The sequence below is a fragment of the Sorex araneus genome, chromosome 6, assembly GCF_027595985.1.
Source record: "Sorex araneus isolate mSorAra2 chromosome 6, mSorAra2.pri, whole genome shotgun sequence".
Classification (NCBI taxonomy): Eukaryota; Metazoa; Chordata; class Mammalia; order Eulipotyphla; family Soricidae; genus Sorex; species Sorex araneus.
The window spans coordinates 68,214,000-68,237,469 of NC_073307.1; the positions used below are offsets into that span (position 1 = coordinate 68,214,000).

The 23,470-nt window shown below is 33.8% G+C and overlaps 1 protein-coding gene across 1 annotated transcript in view; it reads left to right on the forward strand.

Moving 5' to 3' along the window:
- The window catches only part of ADAMTS20 (ADAM metallopeptidase with thrombospondin type 1 motif 20), a 249,176-nt gene that overhangs the window by 76,115 nt on the left and 149,591 nt on the right, over positions 1 to 23,470 (forward strand). The window contains exons 8-15 of the mRNA XM_055143422.1: positions 2,324 to 2,429; positions 4,325 to 4,471; positions 7,807 to 7,948; positions 13,942 to 14,046; positions 18,937 to 19,082; positions 20,268 to 20,449; positions 20,560 to 20,696; positions 21,660 to 21,777. Coding sequence (XP_054999397.1) covers positions 2,324 to 2,429; positions 4,325 to 4,471; positions 7,807 to 7,948; positions 13,942 to 14,046; positions 18,937 to 19,082; positions 20,268 to 20,449; positions 20,560 to 20,696; positions 21,660 to 21,777 — 1,083 coding nt within the window. The remainder of the gene's footprint in view (positions 1 to 2,323; positions 2,430 to 4,324; positions 4,472 to 7,806; positions 7,949 to 13,941; positions 14,047 to 18,936; positions 19,083 to 20,267; positions 20,450 to 20,559; positions 20,697 to 21,659; positions 21,778 to 23,470) is intronic.

A 23,470-nucleotide genomic window follows, 5' to 3' on the forward strand; every position in this document is an offset into this window, starting at 1 on the left:
TATGCTTTTGTAACTTGGAAGTTAATTGATTCTAAATAATATTTACTCCAAGGATGGAGCAATAGCACAGTGGGTTGGATGTTTGCCTTGCACGTGGCTGACCCGGGTTCGATTCCTTCGATCCCTCTCGGAGAACTACCGAGAGTATCCCACCCGTATGACAGAGCCTGGCAAGCTACCCGTGGCATATTTGATATGCCAAAAATAGTAACAAGAAGTCTCACAGTGGAGACGTTACTGGTACCTGCACGAGCAAATCAATGAACAATAGGATGACAGTGCTACAGTGTTAGATTTTCTACATCTGTTGATATTATCATATGATTTTAATATTTTCTTTTTATTGCAACAATTTACATTAACTTATTTGCACATGTTAAACTATCTGTGTGTTTGGAATAAATTCTACTTGGTCATTATCCATTTAATATGTTGTGAATTTGATTCACTAAAATTTTGTTGAGGATGAAAACCCTTATAGTTTTCTTTCTTTTGTTATTCCTATCTGCTTTTATATACCACAATTTCTTTATAGAGTCACCTGCTAGTGGGAAGTTAGGCTGTTTTTATGCCCTGGTTATTGTAAATTATGCTCTAATGAATGTTGTTACACATATTTTTAATTATTGTTTTATAATTTTGATAAATTCATAAGATAAAAATTTCTCTACCATAAGATAATTCTAATTTAAATATTTTGAGCAATCTCCATATAGGTTATTGTAGTTCTTGTACAAATTTACATTCCCACCAACATTTCAGAGTTCCTTTTTTTCTCCAGACCCTCAAACTTTCTAGTCATTTGATATGGGCCATTTTTACAAGTATTAGGTGATTTCTTATTGTCACATTGATATGCATTTTCTGCATTTTCTTCTTCTTCTTCTTCTCCTTTTTTTTTTTTTTGTTTTTTGTTTTTTGGGTCACACCCGGCGATGCACAGGGTTACTCCTGGCTCTGCTCTCAGGAATTACCCCTGACTGTGCTCAGGGGACTGTATGGGATGCTGTGAATTGAACCTGGGTTGGCCGAGTGCAAGGCAAACGCCCTACCTGCTGTGCTATTGCTCCAGCCTCTGATAATGCATTTTCTTATAAGTAAATGGTATTGGACATTTTTTCACATGTTTTTGTCTTCTTTGCAGAAGTATCGATACAGATTTCCTGACACATTTTTTTTAATGGTTGTTGAATTGTGTGCATATATATTTTTGATACTAACCCCTTTTTGTATGATGTGAAAATATATTTTAAGCCCTAGTTCCTTTGTATTTTCCACTCCAAAATGCTTGACTTTTAGATATATGTTCTTTTTTCCTATTTAAGGTATGGTTTAGCTTGGTCTTTAATTATTTGCTGTACATTTTCTCAGATACATGACTAAATGTTCAGTTTATATATTTTAAAGCATGAAATGTAACATTTGGACAGTTACATAATGTTTCACATACATAGTGTTCAGATATAGCCTAAAAATTAACACATGCAAATTCAGTCTCCAGACAAATTAAAAATTCTACTGAAAACATAGGAATAAGTAGTATACTCATGAAAATACATTCAGTTTCAACTTATTTAGACAAAAGAAAAATATAAAATTAACAAAAATACACACATAGACATGTGCTTATAGAATAAGTTTATCATCTTTTGAGGATCAGTAATTTCCAAGTAAAGAAATTTTTAAAAAAAGTTTTTTTCTTGTTTGCTTTTTATCTTGATTTAAGTAAGAGTTTGTGGAGATAATTTTTGCAAGCAAAGCTTGTTTGTAGTGGGGTTAGAGGAGTGCAAGACTTTCATTTTGTTGAAATCAAGTATTAATGGATCAACTCACTAGTCTGATTTTTCTCAGCAATATTAGATATTGACTTAATTTTAATTAAAAAAATAAGATTAGTTTTTGAAAAATGTCAAAAATTAGGGTTAGGGTTAAAAAAAGAAAAAATGTCAAAAGTTTGTGAAGAGAAATTGTTCATTTTCAGTGTTTTGTGCTGTTTTCTTTTTATAATTTTTCTGAGATAATTGTCTTAACTATTAGTCACATTGATGTGACCTAAAACTTCAGCATTATCGATTTGTTCTCTATCTTTTCAAATAATTCATTTCCTGTTTTTTAGCAATCTCTCCTGTAAATATCCATCCAAAATCTTGCTAAAATATTTCAACTACAAATCATATTTTATCTTGTAAAATATTTATGCAACATTAATAGCCAACCTTTCTATTTCTTTACATTCATGGTAAGTATCTTAAAATTTAGCTATTGCTATATAACACTGGTATCATTTCCCATTTTGATGAAATACAAATGTCAAACTTTTCAGGTTTAGCAGAATTAGGTACCCTGTGTGATCCTTTACGCAGCTGTTCTGTTAGTGAAGAAAATGGACTCAGTGCTGCCTTTACAATAGCCCATGAACTGGGGCACGTGTAAGTACCATGAGTCATCTCGGGAATGTGCCTTTTATTTATCACTGTAGAGTGCCTGAAATGTTGTCTTTAATTGAATCGTTAGTACTTGTGCTTATTTAGAAAATATTAGTGTAATTTTTACCCCTGAAATTCTAACTCTGGCTCCTCCTTGAACTATGTTGTGTCAGATTGGCTTCATAGATAATAGACTAAGAAAAGAACTAGAATATGGGAATTATTTTGTTTCGTTTACTGTTTGGATTATTTGACAAGTGCTTCTGGCCCTTATTCCTTATTAGCATATACATGATCAGATATTGTTCTTTACCACATTGTTAGAAGGAATGCAGTGACTCTTGGTTCTGAGAAATTCTGCTCCCCCACCCCCAGTTTTGTAATGCTATTTCTTAATTGTATAATATAGACTTCCAGCAAAATATGTGCCACATGTGAATTTTCTAATCACAAAATTTTTTTTCAAATCCTTACCTACCATCTCCATAGATTTTATTGTTTGCATTTGTTTCTTTGTAAAAATCTTGGATTCAATTCCTGCATTATTTGCAGAAGTTCTAGTAATAGACGCTACGAATTCCTGTAATTATTTGTAATTTATAAAAAAGCAGAAGTTTTTATAAAACTCATCTCCTGAAAAACAACTCTAAAGATAATTAAGGATTTTAATGTTCCTGTGTTCTTGGTTTTTTGTTGGTAATGAATGAAAGATAGTGTTATCTATCTTAGTTTGAGAGCATTTTCTTATTCTGGTCATGTTTTGAAATCATTATTCAGTTGAGATAATTCAAGTGGAGATCATTTTCACCAAAATACTGCCTCTGTAGTTCACTTTTGACATGATTATACTTCATGATATACTCAGAGTTTTAAGATTTTCCTTGCAATGAAGGATAGGATAAGGAGCAGATCAGAGGGCCTGTATACAGTGCAATAATGTTTGAAAAACATTATTTGTTGCTTTCAAGGCTGTTCTTGCAGAAAACCATATTAGGAATTTATTTTCTTCCTTGAAAATCATTAGTTATCTTTAGAATATGGCTAAGTACTTTACTTATAAAAGGCTAACTTTAACACAGATCTCACAGAAAAGAACCTGAATCAGATTATTTAAATAATTCTTTAAAACACAAGTTTATATGTGAACACTCAAGAATGCAGAATGCATAGAATTTGTTTCCGATCAGTGGGTTATTTAATTGCCTCTATGGTAAATAATTGTTTGCCCATTTAGAATATTTTAGTTCAGTCTATCATAACTTATTGATATAGATCAGAAAAAATTCTTGAACATCTTCACATAAAATAGGTGGATACTTTAGAATTATATTTTGAATTTAATAAGTCTTATTGATACTGTGTTAACAGGCACTGGTCTGTAATTTATTGGGAATATTGCCTTTACCTGGCTCTCAGCACATATCTCTTAAAACAAGCACTTTTTGGTTTTTGTTGGGAGGACTACTACCAAATGTGCTTGGGGCTTACTCCTGGCTCTGTGCTCCAGGATCACTCATGAAATTCTCTGGGGACTATAAGTGGTACTGGAGTTGAAATCATGTTGGCTGAATGCAAGGCAAGTTCCTTAGTCCCTGTATTATCTCTCCAGCTCCAGGGTAAAAATTTTGAAATGTGTAGGTAATTTTATATGAATATTATGTCTATGCTATGATGAAATGATCTAGAACCCAAATTTTTAATTTTTTAGTCTCTTAGTAAATCAGTAGACTTAGCTACTGATCAGTGTTCTAGTCTAGAGAACATGTATAAATATAAAGGTTGCCCTCATTTATAATGCAACATGGAGAAATTGATCATATAAATTTGGATACTGTCATATTTATATGTGTTACTAATGTACACATATTTTTTATTCTTATGTTTATTTTTATTTTTAGATTCAATGTTCCGCATGATGATAGTTTTAAATGTAAGGAATCTGGAATTAAGAATCAGTATCATGTAATGGCTCCAACTTTAAATTACCACACAAGTCCCTGGACCTGGTCAAAATGTAGTCAGAAATATATCACTGAATTCCTTGAGTAAGTCTGAATTTATGTTACCTTAGTTAAATAATTTTAAGTGATATAAATTTTGAAATTTCTAAATTAAAAAAAAAATACAATTTTCATTTAGTTTTTATCATCTAAATTTAAGCTTGGTTTTACTGTGCAAAGGAATATTCTTTCTTTTAAAATAAGACTATATATTCATATTATCTTCTAAATTTTTCTTGGAAGGCAGCTTAGACCTATTTTATCATTAAAAACATTTTTGAGGGCAGGCAGAGCTGCAGACCAATGGAACAGAGTGGAATATCTCTACACACAACCTCAAATGTATGATCATCTAATCTTTGATAAGGGGCCAAGAAATGTGAAGTGGAGCAAGGAAAGCCTCTTCAACAAATGGTGCTGGCATAACTGGACAACCACATGAAAAAGAATGGGCTTAGACCTCGACCTGAAACCATGCACAAAAATCAGATCAAAATGGATTAAAGACCTCAACATCAGACCACAATCCATAAGGTACCTTGAAGACAAGGTCGGCAAAACCCTTCACGATATTGAAGCTCAAGGTATCTTCAAAGATGACACGGAACTACGCAATCAAGTAGAAATAGAGATAAATAAATGAGACTATATTAAACTAAGAAGCTTCTGCACCGCAAAAGACACAGTGACTAGAATACAAAGGCAATCTACAGAATGGGAAAGGATATTCACCCAATACCCATCCGATAAGGGATTGATATCAAGGGTATATAAAGCACTGGTTGAACTCTACAAGAAGAAAACATCCAATCCCATCAGAAAATGGGGCGAAGAAATGAACAGAAACTTTTCCAAGAAAGAGATACGAATGGCTAAAAGGTACATGAAAAAAGTGCTCTGCATCACTAATCATCAGGGAGATGCAGACCAAAACAACCATGAGATACCACCTCACACCACAGAGAATGGCACACATCCAAAAGAACAAAAGCAACCGCCGTTGGAGAGGATGTGGGGAGAAAGGGACCCTTCTACACTGCTGGTGGGAATGCCGACTGGTTCAGCCCCTTTGGAAAACAATATGGACACTTCTCAGAAAATTAGAAATGGAGCTTCTATTTGATCCAGCAATACCACTTCTGGGAATATATCCCAGAGAAACAAAAAAGTATAGTCAAAATGACATCTGCACTTACATGTTCATCACAGCACTGTTTTCAATAGCCAGAATCTGGAAAAATCCCGAGTGCCTGAGAATAGATGACTGGTTAAAGAAACTTTGGTACATCTATACAGTGGAATACTATGCAGCTGTTAGAAAAGATGAAGTCATGAACTTTGCATATAAGTGGATCAACATGGAAAGTATCATGCTAAGTGAAATGAGCCAGAAAAAGGGACAGACATAGAAAGATCGCACTCATCTGTGGAGTATAAAATAACTGAGTAGGAGACTAATACCCAAGAATAGTAGTATATAATACCAGGAGGTTGGCTCCATAGCTTGGAGGCTGGCCTCACACGCTGGGGGAAAGTCATCCCAGATAGAGAAGGGAACACCAAGTAAAATGTGATTGGAAATCCCGCGCGGGGAGGGAGATGCGTGCTGAAAGTAGACTAGAGACTCAACATGATGGCCACTCAATACCCCTACTGCAAACCACAACACCCAAAAGGAGAGAGAGAGAACAAACTGGAATGCCCTGCCACAGAGGCGGGGTGGGGTGGGGGAGATGGGATTGGGGGGTGGGAGGGATACTTGGTTCATTGGTGGTGGAGAATGGACACTGGAGGAGGGATGGGCTCTTGAACATTGCATGAAGGAAAAACAAGCATGAAAATGTGTGAATCTGTAATTGTATCCTGAGTGTAACTCACTAATTAAAAAATAAATAAATTAAAAAAAAATAAAAATGTTTTTGAGGGCTAGAGAGATAATATAGAGAGTAGGGCACTTGCCTTGCATGCAACTCCCTGGGTCAGATCTTGGCGCCCTATGTTGTTCCCAGGGTCTGCTAGGAGTGAAACCTGAGCACCCTCAGTGCTGGTCCCAACAAACCAAAAGAAAAAAAAAGATAGTTTTTTTTTTTTAAGGGTTTTTTATTATGACATTTTGTGTGTATGTATGTGGCAGAGGTGGTGGGGTTGAGGGGGAGGGGAGGTAATGAGAGTTATAGCTTCTTTGTGTGTATTTTCATTTGTTGCAAAACTACTAAAATAGTATTTCAACAGACCACTCTTGCTACATTTCTGTCTCATACCAGATTTCTTTACTCTTCAACTATTTTTATCCAAAGAATATTTTCCAGTTATTGAAACTTGTTCAAAAGACAAGCCCAAGCTTATTTTCAGATGATCATTTTTATTTAAATACAATGTTCTTTTATTTTGTTTGCATATTCTAACTGCCAAGTCACATCAGTAGATTCTAGTTACTTCTCTTGTTATAGGAATTATGGGAATAAAGCAGGGTATGCTATAAATGTGTGTTCAGAGTATCTACCATAATTATATTTAGTAATTATTTATAATTACTAATTATATAAATAATATACTGATGGTAACCTTATTTAAAAGCATAGGCTTTCTCTCTTTGCTGATCATGACTGTGTATAGCTTTGTTCAGTGGCTAGCTGAAATACTGTTTTAACGTGCTAAGTTTGTATTAGATAATATTTTATCTCCAGAATTTTTAAAGTTGCATTAAATTTTGGACAAATTTAATATCTTTTCATCCAATACAATTTTAAAAAATTCTATTAATTATCACAGTGTGAAATATTGTTGCAGAACTAACCAAATTGGGATGACTTTTTTTCACAAAGATTTCTGGAGGCTAGATATTGCAACAAGCTAGGAGTAACTAATTTCCCTGAAGCTAACCACTTTTTAAAGTCTTTTAAGTATAAAATGTCACAATTCTGACAGCAGTCTGAAAGATTTTACCACTTTCAATTTTCAGGAGACAAAACTTTGGCTAAATAACTTAGTTACAACCTTATATCTTAGTTATACTCCTTGAGACACCTCTTTAAATAGAGACAAAACTTTTGGAAATTTCTTTATTTTTGTGTTTTAACATAACAAGCAATACATATTTCATAAATTATATTCTGATTAAATTTATTTTTATTATTTATCATAGTTTGCAAATTGCAATTTTAAGGGAAGCTGTGAAGCTCAAATGAGAATAAGTACATATAAAATCTTCTGTAAACTGTGAGGTTTTCTTACTAACTAGAATATGCCTTTTTTTAAAATATAAAAAAAAATAGTGGTATGATCTTTGACAGTGTAGAACTACAGAAAAGATGACAGAAAATTTTATATTTCAGTGTATCCATACACACTAATAATGTTTACTTTCTGTCACGGTACAGTACTGGTCATGGAGAATGCCTCCTTGACAAACCAAACGGAAGAATATATGATCTGTCTTCTCAACTTCCTGGATTGATATATGATGTAAATAAACAGTGTGAACTTATGTTTGGTCCTGGATCACAAGTGTGTCCTTACTTGGTAAGAAAAATATATTGTTTCTTGTTAAAAAGTTTCTTTTTGAAAGTAATAGAATATGTTTCAAAATTCACATTTATTTTCTTAAAAGGAGAGTAAACTTGACATACCAAGTTTTCTAAGTCTTAAAAAAATGTAATGTTTTATAGAAGTTTCAGAAAAGAAAGATTAACATTGATTGAGTCCCACTCCCTGAGTTGCCAGCATTTCCCATATTTTAAAATAAATCATCATACTTGCTATATGCCAGCACTATTATAGATGTGAAAATTACTTCCATTTTTTTTACTGTTTTGAGCAATACCCAGTGACACTTGATGCTCTTGTCTTGGGCTCAGGGATCACTCCTAGAGATTCCCAGGGGATCATATGCAGTCCAGGTGTGAACTTCGGTTTATTGTATAGAAGGCAAATGCATACTCAGTGTACTATCTTCTCAGATGCACACAATATATATACTTTTTATAGGAATCTCTACCTAAAAGTCTATGAAATATTACCCAATAGTCACAGAAAATTAAATTTTAATATAATTATCAAAATCAAATATTTTTATTAAAATTATTTGAAGAAGAAAATATATGCTTTGACAAGGAGTTTTATTTAAGATTTCATCTATTTAATAAAAGCATTTTAATTTATAAAGTTTTGACTTACAGTTTCTTTGTTATCTTTTTATGAATAGTTTAAATGCATTTTTCATAGCTTATATACTTTAAATTTTCACTTCAGAAAAAACTTCATGCTTTTCCTGGATCTTTATTAATTTTTTTGTGGTAAATTTTGGACTTACTTTATTTTTTTTTTTTTTTTAAATGTCAAAGCTCAAGTTTATAATTAAGCAAGATGGGCTACTATTACCTCTTGGCAATATTAGGCACATTAACACTGAAGGTTCATTTTCCATATTCACTTATTCCAGAAATACTCTCTATGTATTAGACCATCTTTTAAAATCTTTTTTATATTATGGAGTGTCCTGGTACTTTTTTTTTATTTTTTTTTTAATTTTTATTAAATCACCATGTGGAAAGTTACAAAGTTCTCAGGTTTATATGTCAGTTATACAATATTCAAACACCCATCCCTTCACCAGTGCCCAAATTCCACCACCAGAAGCCCCAGTTTACCCCCCGCCCCCACCCCGTACCCCCTACTGTATAACTAATGAATTTCACTTCATTTTTTCTTTACCTTGATTACATTCCATAATTCAACACAAAACTCACTATAGTTGACATAACTCTCTCTCTCTCTTTTTTTTTTCTCTTTTTCCTTTTCCATTTTTTTTTTTTTTTAATTTTTCCCCCTCATCCCCCTTCCTGCGCCTCATAGTATGGTGTACTCCACGCCACGTTGGCCAGCGTGGGGCTTTTGCTTAGCTCATAGTCCAGAGGTGGCTGTTACATTAAGAACCTTCAATATTTCAACAAAAACTTACTGTTATTATTTGGAGTTTCCCCCCCAAGTCTGACCTGTTCAAATGGAACCCTTTCACATTGATGACAATTATAAATGTTAAGTCGCGCGGACGCGGCAGCGTCCGCGCGGTTTTGATTTCTGTATAAAGTCCTGGGAAAATTCTGCCAGAAACCAATTCCTAAAGCTGTCTCTGGTTCCCGCTTGTTCCACATCCACCGGCTCTGCAGGGGCATGGGCGCCCGGGCCGAAAACCCGGCCGGCCGGAGCCGAGCACAGGCCCGACTAGGGCTGGCTCTGTATCCTGCGGCTGTTTCAAGTTCAAAGCACACATTTTTTTTTTTTTTTTCGCGCCACCAAGTTCGTACCTTCTCAACGGACCCACAAAATGTCGGACACCACGCCTTCTCCCGGAAGGGAGAGAGACCAAGAAGGAAGGTTCTTTCCTCCGTTAGCCGGCGTGGGGCAAAGGCTTAATTCACAGTCTCCATACATGGGTGCAGGCACTTGCTGGAACCCCAATTCCTAAAGCTGTCTCTGGTTCCCGCTTGTTCCACATCCACCGGCTCTGCAGGGGCATGGGCGCCCGGGCCGAAAACCCGGCCGGCCGGAGCCGAGCACGGGCCCGACTAGGGCTGGCTCTGTATCCCGCGGCTGTTTCTGGACTTACTTTAAATAAATGCAACTACTTTTGATTTATGCCATACTACAAACAGAGGAGTCATACTGTGTTTTTTATTTCTGTACAAACTCTTGCCAGATTGCATACTGAACAATTGTAATGAAACCTCAGACCCAGATTGTAACTTTTTAAAATTTAAGTAAAAAGTGAAAGGAAAATAAATATCACCAATATTTAGTTAAGAATATGTCAAAAGGTGATACAAAATAAGTGTTAATTGTTGAATGAATATTTCTTTTGTTTTTTAAAATTTTTGTTTGAATAAATGTTTCTCAATTGTGAGAACAGGGACATAAAAAGCATATTTCACATAGTGAATTTTGTTACTAAAACCTTAAAATTGTATTCATAAATTTTAGTAAGACTAGAAATCAATGAAAGGGAAGTTTACTCTGATTTTTTTAAAGACAATATAGACAATATATAACCCTAAACTGTATTAGGGTTATAAAAAATATTCAAATGTATGATTTTGATGTATAGAATTACAGCGCACCCTCACTGTTGATGTTCCCATGACCCTGATTCATCACTGTCACCCTTGGTATAACGTTTTTTTTTACATATCACATTTCCTGAATTATTTGTTTATTGAAAGTTATGATTTTATTACATAGTGTTATATTGCTTAGCAATACTCATGTGCTTAAGACCTTACACCCATGCTCCCATCTTACTTCTAGTCAGTCTAATTTTCCCCTCCTCTTTTAGCCCCAAACCTGTCACTGTGTGGTCAGTATTTTAGTATCCAACGTTGATTATAGATTGACATTGTTTATACCCTTTATTTGTTTCTCTTTGTACCACAGATGAATGGTTTGTCTTCCTGTGTTTGTCTCTCTACTCTGGATTATATATGATATAAAGCTCTAGTTCTATCCAAGTTGTAGTAAACTACCTGGCCTTTATTTTTTCTTGAGGCTAAATAGTAGCCCATTGTGTATATATGCTGAAACTTCTTTATTCATTCATTTGTTAGACATTTGGATTACTTCCATATCCTGGTTACTTTGCCAAAGCTTCAGTGGATATAGGTATACATAGAACTTTTCAAATTCATGCTTTTCTGTTTTGGGATTGGTATCTTGAAGTGTGACAGTTGATTTAAACGGGGACTCTATTCTTATTTTTTTTTTTGCATTTATCTCAGTAAGTGTTTATTTATTTATTTATTTAAATTTATTTTATTGAATCACCATGTGGAAAGTTACAAAGTTCTCAGGCTTATGTCTCAGTTTTACAATGCTCAAACACCCGTCCTTTCACCATTGCCCATATTCCACCACCAAAAAAAAAAAAATACCTCCCACCCTCCACCCCCAACCCCCACCCCCCCTGCATAACTGATAAATTTCACTTCCTTTTCTCTTTACCTTGATTACATTCCATATTTCAACACAAAACTCACTATTGTTGTTGGAGTTTCAACATAGAACTCACTATTCTTGTTTTGATAAATGTTCATATTGTTTTCCATAGAGGTGGGAAAATGTGACATTCCCATCAGCAGTGGATGGGGGTTTCTTTTTCTCCAAAGCCCTACCAGCATGTTGGTTTAAATATAAATGAACATAAATGTAAAATATATATATGTATATATATATATATGTATATGTCACCCAGTTTTCCTAACCCCATGTGTTGAGGAGGCTTTCCTTCTCCTAATTTATGTTTTCACTCTTTTCTCATGGATTAAATATTCATAAATCTGAGGATTTTTTTACTCTTCATTCTGATACATTGCTTTGTCATCTTGTCCTTATTCTGGTACCGTACTGTTTAGATTACTATAGAGCTATAGCATAATTTTTTTTAATTTAATTTTAAGCACCATGATTTTCAGTATTGATAATGGTAGGGCTTTATGTGTAAGACACACGTTCCATCAGTGTCAGCTCTCCTCCAACATGTCTCAGTGTCCCCATCCCATCAGATTCCCCCATCCTCTCTAGAATGTTATGCTTTCTACTGAACAAAAGTTCTTAGTTTCTGTTGTCTTTTGTTGTAAGCTACTGTGTTTCTTTGTACCCCACATGTGTGGAAGATCATCTGTATCCACCCCTCTCCTTCTCACTTAACTCAGCACTGTAACTTTCGAGAACTATCTGTGTTGTAGAAAATTGCATGATTTTGTATTTTCTTTATAGAAGAGTCAAATATAAAATCCTTTTGTTATATGGAGTAACAAAATTATTCCATTGTGTATATGTACCATAATTTCTTTATCAGGTCATCTGTTCTTGGACACAGATAATTTTCCTATTTTGGCTATTGCTCCGATGGACATAGGAATGCAGTCTTATGGATGAAATCCGAATTTTTCTTTATTTAAAAATTCTTTTCTGTTTCCTTTTCTTTTTTCCTGATGTCTTGTAACTTTGTCTTCATGGTCACTGATGTATCTTTGTGCTTCTTTTATGAAGTAGTGCTGTGGCCAGTGACTGTATTCTTTAGCTCCTTTTTTATTTTCATGTATTCTTTAAGTTTTTCCAACATTTTTCTTGAAACTATGTGAATCTCTTGTTCAATGCATCTTTTTATATCATTTATTGTTGAGAAGACTACTGGTTTTAGGTCATCTTCAGTCAGTATTAAGCATTCTGGTAAACTTTATGACTTATCTGAACTCGTGCCATTTTCTGTAGAAGCTGCTGAATTATTTTTTTTTTATTACTTCTAACATTTTCTGGATGTTAAGGCTGGGATTTAAATTTTAGGGGATCTTCGCAGTAATCACATTTGCCATTCACAACATTGGACTATTCATTGTGTTTGAATTATTATCTGTGTTCCACTATACTGCTTGGTACTAATTTCTTTTATTATCTGTGTTCCATTATTGCTTGGTACTAATTTCTTTTAGTACCTGTGTTTCACTATTGCTTGGAACTAATTTCTCCTCTAGACCAATAGTATAGAGTCAAATCCCATGCTGCAGTGGCTGGAGAGTAGGGGTCATAATGAGTATAGTAGGCTCACACTGGGAAGTGGGAGTGTGTGAACATGTGCTGCGTTAGGAAGGACAGTGTCTTCCGGGGTCTGCTGCGGAGAGGGAATCTCGGAGCTCATCTGATGAAGGCTGGGAAACAGACAAGCTGATGGGAGTTTCATGCCCAGGAACCTGAAGGCTGGTGGTGCTCTGTGGTTGGCTCTAGGGGAGTTCCCTGCCTTATTTATATATATATATATATATACATATATATATAAAATATGAATGTATTTCCTGTATGATTTCGAAGCTAAGTAAACTTAAAAGCTGAATTTCTTGTTTGAAGAGATAGAATTACCTACTATATAGCTGCAGTGAGCCTTTGTGAATTTTTGTTTTGACTGAAAGCCTCAGATTCCTTTGCTTAAAAGTTGAAAGTAGGGGCTGGAGCGATAGCACAGCGGGTAGAGTGTTTGTCTTGCATGCTGCCAATCTGGGTTCGATTCCCAGCATCCCATATGGTCCCCTGAGCACTGCCAGGAGTAATTCCTGAGTGCAGAGCCCTGGAGTAACCCCTGTACATCACCGGGTGTGACCCCCCAAAAAAAGCAAAAAAAAAAGTTGAAAGTATGCATTTTATTCACAAAATAGGAAAAAGAAATACATTATACAGTATTTCTATGCACATTATAAATACATTCACTATAACAACAGAGTCTTTTAGAAAAACATGCTACAAAGAGAGAAAATTTCTCGAATACTTTTGGATATTTCTACTCTGATTTCTCTGTCTGGTTCTGAAATGTTAGATAAAAATCAAGGAAGTTTTAAAAAATAAGTATGGTACTGTGTCTAAGAAATAATGAAATGTATAAGACACACATAAAGCATTGCTTTGTATTGAATTGGAATGGTGGTTTTGGGGGGCATTATTTTTACTTCATGCTGCCTTTTGTTACTCTGCAGAAACAGTGCAGGCGTCTCTGGTGCACGAGTGCAGAAGGTGTTCATAAGGGTTGTCGCACTCAACACATGCCTCTGGCAGATGGAACAAACTGTGGTCCTGGGATGGTAGGTTTTCTAGAAGGGTGAGTTTTGTATCAAGCGATTATCCAGTGATCCTAGTACTCTGCCTTTTAGCACTCTGCTGTCAACTTTTGTTTTTGTTCATTTCAGTGAATGCCTTTGTCTTTATTTGAATGGTTTATTGTCTAGTAGTACTGTAGCACTGTCGTCCCGTTGTTCATCAATTTGCTCAAGTGGGCACCTGTAACGTCTCCATTGTGAGACTTGTTGTTACTGCTTTTGGTATATTGAATATGCCACGGGGAGCTTGCCAGGCTCTGCCGTGCGGGCAGGATACTCTCGGTAGCTTGTCGGGCTCTCCAAGAGAGACGGAGGAATCAAACCTGGGTTGGCCGTGTGCAAGGCAAATGCTGTGCTATCGCTCCAATCCTGCCTGCATGGCAGAGCCTGGCAAGCTATATGTGGCGTATTTGATATGTCAAAAACAGTAACAACAAGTCTCACAATGGAGACGTTACTGGTGCCCACTTGAGCAAACTGATGAGCAACGGAATGACAAGTGACAAGTGATTGTCTAGTAAATTAAATATTTTTACTTTCTTAGAAACACAGCAGAGTAATACTGAGGATACATATACTTTTTATACTGATAGTTACATCAATAATTATTTAAGTATTTTGTAATTTGTTATTTAAAAATGAATATAGACATGAAAGTTTGGCATTTCAACAAATTCACCTAAATCAGGGATGTAAATTAGTATAATGAAAAATCTTAAGTTACTTCTTCAAAATTTTATTGGTTCTAAATGTATCCTATCTACAAAATAAACTGTCTTCTATAATGTATCTTTATAATTCTAATATCAGTCATGACTTCATCTGAATCTGCTAACAGGTACCAAGTTACAAGACTACTATGGTTATGAAACATGTTATATATGAGGTTGAAATTAGTTCCATTTGGTACACCAGAATGAACCAAGTTTATTTGGTCTAGGTGACTAGTATTGTATATACTGGATAAACATGTTGAAATGTATAAATGTGTAACAATCTGTTTATTTTCCTGCTTATGGTCATTTGGAAATTTTAACTTTTGACTGATATAAAATAAGCTGTTCTGAACATCTGTGTGTAAGTTTTGTGGACATATGTTTTCATTTCTCTGGAATAAACACTTAGAGTATAATGTTGGATCAAAAAAGAGCTTATGTTGGATCAAAGGAGAGCTTAGTTTTCTAATAAAATGACAATTTTCTGAAATAGGTAGACCACTCCTCCTTGCATTGTATGAAAAGTTATTGCTCCGAATGGATAAATTTTTAAAATTTTTAACAAAAAGTTTGATTCAAACATATAGTTATTCTTTGTGAGGTTAGTTGAAATCTCATTGGAGTTTCAATATATTGTTTTCCTGATTGTCTATTCTCATGTGTTACCTAGTCATTTGGGCATGAGTTTGTTGAAATTCAAAGTATATGTGATGTGATACTAAAACCCAGCTGAAAACCCTTATTGATTAAAAGTAGCATTTGAAATATAAATATAGATCATGAATTATTCTTTTCCCTTTTTTATTAGTTGAATATTCTAAGACCCTAGGTATTAGCTGTGTTTAGTATTAAATGGACTTTTTATTCAAGAGAAATTTTATTTGAATGGGTTTTGTTTGTCTGTGGCTTACTCCTGGTTTCGTGTTCAGGGATCACTTCTGGCAGAACTTAGGGGACTATATGGGGTTCTGGGGATTGAAGCTGGGTTTACTTTGTGCAAGGCCAGCTCCCTTTCTAATTTGATATTGTTTTTTTGTTCACTCTTAATGTTTTTCTGGTAATGAATTATTTGTTCAAAGGAGAGCATATAGCAATTTCCTACTAATACACTTGGTTATAAGATTTATTGATTTAATGATTTATTTATTTTTGAGCCTTTTTTTGAAGGGGGAAATATATGTAATAGAGGAAATATATGTAATAGAGGTTCCTCATTCAGATTGTCATATTTCTCAACAGAAATGCCACAGAGAACGGGATGACATATTCACAATTCCAAAAGATAAAAGTTTTCAGACAAAATAATCCACAAATTAGCATTAAAATTTGGTAAAAAAAAAAAAAGAATAGAGTTTACCCTCACCAGACTTGTTCTGCAAGAGTGGTGATAAACAATAGATATTTCAGTTCACCCTCACCAGACTTGTAACGTAAGAAATGTCAAAATTTAGTAGGAAAAGAAAAAAACAAAAGAACACAAAACCTTGAGTATGGTGATTAATATCATTAAGTATAAAAACCAAAAACACAAATAAAAATGACAACAAAACATCAAAGGGGAAAGAACCAAATATGTTTAAGTAAAAATGAATAAGTGATATCAGCACAAAATTACCCAGATAGAGATAGATTGTCAAACCTTATAGTAACAGGAAACAAAATTATGGAGTGAGACGCTTTGGAGAGAATTGAAGAATATGAAACACTAAGAAAAATTATGCAATACAAAATGTAGAAATTAATGGGAAAAGAGACTGAAATTACAACCAACAGAAAATAAAAATAGAATGGTAGTAATTGAGGCCCATAAAATCACCTTCAATGTGAATAATCTGAACCCACCAGTCAAAAGAATATGCCATGACATGATTTTAAAACAAAATAGGATTCATCTATATTAGGTGTGTACAAAACTTTTACCAGAAACTAATACCAAAAAAGGTATTCAGAGACAGAACTAAATGTTCTAAATCCAGTAATAACTCAGAAAAAAAATCGCAGGAACTGTTAGACTGTATATTTACTTAATATAATGCTACTCAACTATTTTTACTTAATATATATATTTACTTAATATAATGCTACTCAATTATTTTTTAAAAAGTGAACTCCTGTCCTTTCAGAAAACATGGATGGAGTTTGTGGTGATTATGCTAAGCAAAGTTAATGGGGAAGTTAAAGACAATTATAGGATGGTTTTACACATTTTTGCAGTAGAAATAACCAAAGAAATCAAGGTTGGAAAACACAACAAAATAGTACATAGATTGAAAGACCTGCTATTTTCAAGGCAGAGGAGAGAGTAGTAGAGGGAATGGCTAGAGCAGATGATTTTGACAGTGTGATGGAATTGGAACCTTGATGATGAATACAATAAAACTTAACAAATTTAGAAATGTGAAATTATACCGCCGGAAGTCAGTATTATTAAACAATAATAGAATTTAAATAGAATTTAAAAATAGTATGACAGAAACATAAGCATGAGAATAAGTAAACCTGTATCTGTACCCTCACGGTGATTCATTAATTAAAATAAAATAAAATAAAATAATTTTAAAGAATTTTAAAGAATTTTAAAGGGAATAAAATTTAAAGGGAAACTTTTACCCATGCTAAAATATGCATAAACTTTGAGACGGACTGAATTAATCAGTCACTCACAAAAATAGAATTTGAAAGGGAAACTTTTACCCATGCTAAAACATGCATAAACTTTGAGAGTCTTGGACTAAATTAATCATTCACAAATAAAAGACATGTAGTATGATTTTGTAAGGTATTGAGATTATGCGTCTCAATGGAATGATAGCACAGCAGGTAGGGCGTTTTGCCTTGCACACAGCTGACCCAGGTTCGATTCCTCCGTCCCTCTCGGAGAGCCCAGCAAGCTACCGAGAGTATCCTGCCCACACGGCAGAGCCTGGCAAGCTACCCATGGCTTATTGGATATGCAAAAAACTAATATTCTCACAATGGAGACGTCACTGGTGACAATGCAACAGTGACAGTATGCAATTTAATAGAAACAAAAAATGGAATGATAGTTGCGAAGTGTTATGAAGAGTGGGAAATTGGAATTGTCTTTGGTATTTAAAGTTTGAATTTACAAACACAGAAATAGGTCTATAAATGGTTGATTGTAGAACAATGTGAATGTACTTAATTCTAGTGAACACTTAAAATGGTTAATAGTAAATTTCATATGTGCACTTTACCACAAAAATAAAGTGAACTTTTAAGTAAAAATTTTTATAAAAGAAAACCACTGTCAAAATCTTAATGCAAATCAATAAAAGTCTTACTCTTAATTTTGTACTCATTTCCTTGTTGACAGTGAGGAACATCTTTGCATGTGATCATATGTTAAAAATTTATTGTATTGGAATTATATAGTGAATAATGCGATAAAAATATACTGATTTTATGGTCATGAATTTTTTTATGTAATCTATACTAAGGGCAAGAAGTCTGAATACTGAACATAGATGTGATGGGGTGAATAGTAGGTATGAACAAAGAATGTGGGAAGATTCTTTTTCTTCTATTTTCGGATGTAAATTAGGAACAAAATGATCTCTGAATTAGAGTAGAAAGTTAGGTAAAAGTGGGAGAATAATATATAATCTGTTTTAAAATGGAAACATGAGTATGTGCTCTATGACTGTAGTACTTGCTTGTTTTAAAAATGCTTTTCACTACATTTGTTTAGGTCTACCTTTCATTAATAAGACTTTAGTTATCAAAGGAAAGGAAATTTTATATTCTTTTTACATTCAATGGATATTAATTTTTTTTCTTTTTGGGTCGCACCTGGTGATGCACAGGAGTCACTCCTGGCTCTGCACTCAGGAATTACCCCTGGCGGTGCTCAGGGGACCATATGGGATGCTGGGAGTCGAACCCAGGGTCGGCCGCGTGCAAGGCAAACGCCCTACCCGCTGTGCTATTGCTCCATCCCCTGGATATTATTTTTAATATTGAGTAGATACTCAGGAAATACAGATAAATAATATCTAATATAGTTACACTTATGAATTTATAACACTGCTTTATATCACATAATTTTGTATGACTGCATTATTCATTGCTATTATGATTACTATAATATTCTAATTACATAGGCATAATTTATTCCCTTTCTTTATCCTCTCTTTAGCATTGCCACCATGGGATATGTGTAAACAAAGAAATGGAAACACGTCCTGTAGATGGTGAATGGGGACCCTGGGGACCTTACAATTCTTGTTCAAGAACATGTGGAGGTGGAATCAAAAGCACATCCAGGCTCTGTAATCACCCCGAGTACGTCTTTTTTATGTCACTGTAAATTAAGATTATCTCAAGGCACCAGAAAATAAACATCAATTTCATTCACTTCTAAACTGGAGGTCAGTCTGTAAGTTTCTGAGATTCAGAAAACTTCTGGAATACTTAAACCATATTACTTTATGTTTTCTTAGATTCAGACTTTAAAGAAACTAAACATCAAAAGAATCTTTAGAATCTGAATGAAGACAGAGTCATTATCTTCATTGTTTTCTGATAGACTATAAATTTGAGAAAAAAATGTATATATAATGACACCATTGTAATGGCATTTTATATTTGCTATTTTTTATTGAAAGATTATAGCTTTTTAATTGAAATATCATTTGCTCTCCAGAACAAGTATGTTATTTCATTTTCAGATTTTCTGTGTTATGTAATTTCACGTGTAATTTTCCTCTGCTTTACATGTTATATATATATCTATCAGTGTCATTTGATTTGCTCAACTAAATACTGGAGCACACCTATCCTCTTTCAAGCTAAAATAAATTTAAAATTTCATATTTTATTCATTGTTATGGAATATGGCATTTTTGCTTATTCTATTAACAAGGGTTTTTAATGCAGAAATGTGACATGCTTTTAATAAAACGTCTTAAGTTATTTTAAAATTTAGAAGTTAAATTTTGTTAAAATGTGTCATATTTTTTAAATGATAATAAATAGTGTTATTTACCTTACCCATAGAGGTGGGGGAGTATTGGTTTATACTCGAAACTTTAATTGGATGATTAAGAAAGATACACATGACAAAAATGGGCATATATATTTCTTTTTAAGTGTAACATAGTCTTATCTTCCTTTGTATTTTTGTTGGATTACTTTGTTTTACTTTTCACAGAAGTTGAAAACACCCTTTTTGAATTTTAAAACAAATTCTTACTGTTAGTTCCTTGTTAATACAGTCATGGATAAGATAGCATTTCTGACCTCCAACTCACAGTGTCTTCTGTAAGTGGGTACTTTTACTGTTTATTAGTCATTGAATGACTTTAAAACCATTACATCTGTTACATCTGTGAAAACAAGCAAACAAAAAATGGTGGTGGGATTTCAGAGGTTTATCAGACCTTTGGTGAATAATGAAAATGGTTATAGAAGTAAAATGGCAGAAAAATTCTGAACTGATATGCTTTAAAATATAATGAATTTGACCAGGCCAAGAAACGGAGGAAAGTACTGTGTGGGCCGCAGGATGAAATTTCGATCATGTAACACTGATTCGTGTCCAAAAGGCAAGCAAGACTTTCGTGAGAAGCAGTGTTCTGATTTTGATGGTAAACATTTCAACATCAATGGCCTTTCCCCTAATGTGAGGTGGCTTCCAAAATACAGTGGGAGTAAGTAATCAATTAATTTCTTTCTGTTAAATTTTTTTGAGACATGGGAACACACAGCTATTTATTGTATACAAAAAATTAACCTTTCAGATTTATTTATTTTTTAACAGTTTCTATAAAAGATCGCTGTAAACTCTATTGCCGGGTTGCTGGAACCACTAACTTTTACCAGTTGAAGGATAAGGTTGCTGATGGGACGCCTTGTGGAACAGAAACCAATGACATCTGTGTTCAAGGCCTATGTCGAGTAAGTAAATTTATGGTATGTAAAGTGACTTTCAGACTAACATTTTTCTTCTTTTTGTCTAATAAGACATCCTTTCTCTCTTGCCAAATATTCTTTCTTTTACTTCAGAATATATTTTTGTGAATTCTAGAAGAACAGTCTTTTCTGGATTCATGCTATTCATAGGATCTTCTTAGGAGACTTGCTCTTAGTCAAATCTCTGTCATCAGGAGTGATTCAAAACCATATGTTGTCTGATTCTGTTTGCCTATAGCACTCAAAATCAAGATGATTTAGATTCCCAAGAAGATGAAAAAAATAGTTGGACACAAAATGGTGAAGTCCATTTTTATACTTCAAATTTGAACCACTATATTGACTTTCTCCGTTAGAAGTGTTAATCCACCATTCCTCTTTCCATCCCTGTCTTTTATTCCTTGAATGGATTAAATGGGTATTTACTGAGTATGTCCTAAATATCACCTATTGTTTTAGTCATAGGTTGAAAGGACAGAACTGAGATCTACTTTAAAGGTTCATAAATTTGTTAGAGGATATGATGCAAGTTACTAGAATGCACTGCTCTGTAGTTATGGTGAAGTGAGGGTGGTTGGGGAGGGCTGGGGAGCATTGGCTTGCACTAATCCTCGAGGATTTTAATTTCTCATTAAAATGTAGACTTCTAGGTTTTCATCTAAGGACTTTAAATAGAAAATTTGATAATGTGCGTTTATAAACTGATTTTGAGGTATGTTGTTGACTCTCTTAAACACTATTTTCTGCTCTGTGATTGTGCATGGAAATATATATATAAAAGATCAGTAGAAAATTTTGAAAAATTTTTGTTGCATTTAATCTTCTGTTAATAGATATACTTATGAAATTAATTTGGTAAAGTACCATACTTATCATTTATTAGTTTCACATATAATTTATTAGTTTTATTTGTTATTTTATATTAATTAGAATTATTATCTTTTGAAGCAAGCTGGCTGTGATCATGTATTAAACTCCAAAGCCAGGAGAGATAAATGTGGAGTGTGTGGTGGGGATAACTCGTCATGCAGGACAATGTCAGGTGTCTTCAACAGTGCTCATTATGGTAAGCTGTGTATATGTTTCTCTCTTACACAATGGAATATAAAGTGAAGGTATAATACTATTGCTTTGTCTGCTTGGCACCATCTGTTTAAAAAATTGTTAAAGAAAAATTTCTTATGTATGAAAATTAAATTATATGCTTCATGCTTACTGAATTTCATATTCTCATGGGAATTATGATTCTTAAAAATGTATTTAGTAGATTTATTAGTAAATTGAGTGCTGTTTGATAATAATATAGGAATAATCCCTCCCCACCCCCAAATAATAAGATTATTCCTATGATCTGAAATGTATATGCTTATAATTTTTCAGGAAACTTGCTTTTAATGTTTTTCATCTTTTGCATACTCTGCCCTTTATTTGGCATCAACTGATATGTTTTATGTTTGTTATTGATGTTATGTTGAAGGTGATTTAAGGTGTAGGATGAAATCATTAATTTAAATACTGATTTTAAATTATCATTACCTAATGGTTTTTTCCAGTAAATCTCTGAATTACAGACATAATTGATATTTTGATTACATCTTTTAAAAATTGTTATGGCTAAATGATATTTTTCATTCTAAAAATTTCAAGGAAGAGCCAGAGATAGTGCAGCCAGTAAGATGCTTTCTGTGAACAACATCAAACTGGTTCAATCACTCTTACCACTACCAGGAGCTATCCCTGAGCACAGAGCCAGGAGTCAGCCCTGAGCATCACAGGGCATGCATCCACCCCAAACTGTAAAAGAATAAAACAAAAATACAAAAAAATATTTTCAGGGGAGACAGTTTTTTCTTCTATGACAATAAAAGCTATAATTAAAATTTTTCTTTTCAAAATAAAGTTCTTTTTTTAAAGCCATATTATTTAGTTTTAAATTGTGTTCACATGTGCTCAATTTGTTGGTATGAAGTTCTTCAATGAAATAAATATAATATAAAACAAAATTATATTTTATTTATATAAAAAGTATAGTACATTTAATGTTTTGGATGTTTGTGTATCTTAGTTCTAGATAAAAAAATGACACACATTATCAAAACTTCTCCCTCTTTGCAAAACATTTTTTCTCTGTATGTGAAAAACATTTTTTTCCGTATAAAGCCCCATGTAGCACATGGAGATAAAATATTTAACCTTTTCTTGAATTAACAGTTTGCAATGGAAAAATATGTTAATTTGTCACATTTCTGCCCCCTAGTGGTAGTTTTCATCTGGCCATCTTTGCAATATTTAGGAATTGTCCTCTTAAAGAATTTAATAGCTAATAGTGAAAGTTGTGGGAAAAATTGATAGTGAAAATCATAGCTAAATTTATTCTCAATATCTGATAATAAAAAGTATATGAATAAAGTCATTTCATATTGTGAAATGAGTCAGAAGCAGAGGGACAGGTATAGAATGATTGCATTCATTTGTGGCATATCATCATCATCATCATCATCCCGTTGATCATCAAATTTCTCGAGTGGTCTCAGTAACGTCTCCATTTATCCTAGCCCTGAGATTTTAGCAGCCTCTCTTTACTCGTCCTTCCCAACGATGCCGCATTGGAGGCTCTTTCAGGGTCAGGGGAATGAGAGCCATCATTGTTACTGGTTTTGGCATATGAATACACCATGGGGAATTTGCAAGGCTCTCCCATGTGGGCAGGAAACTCTTGGTAGCTTGCCAGGTTCTCCCAGAGGGAGAAGTAGGCTGTA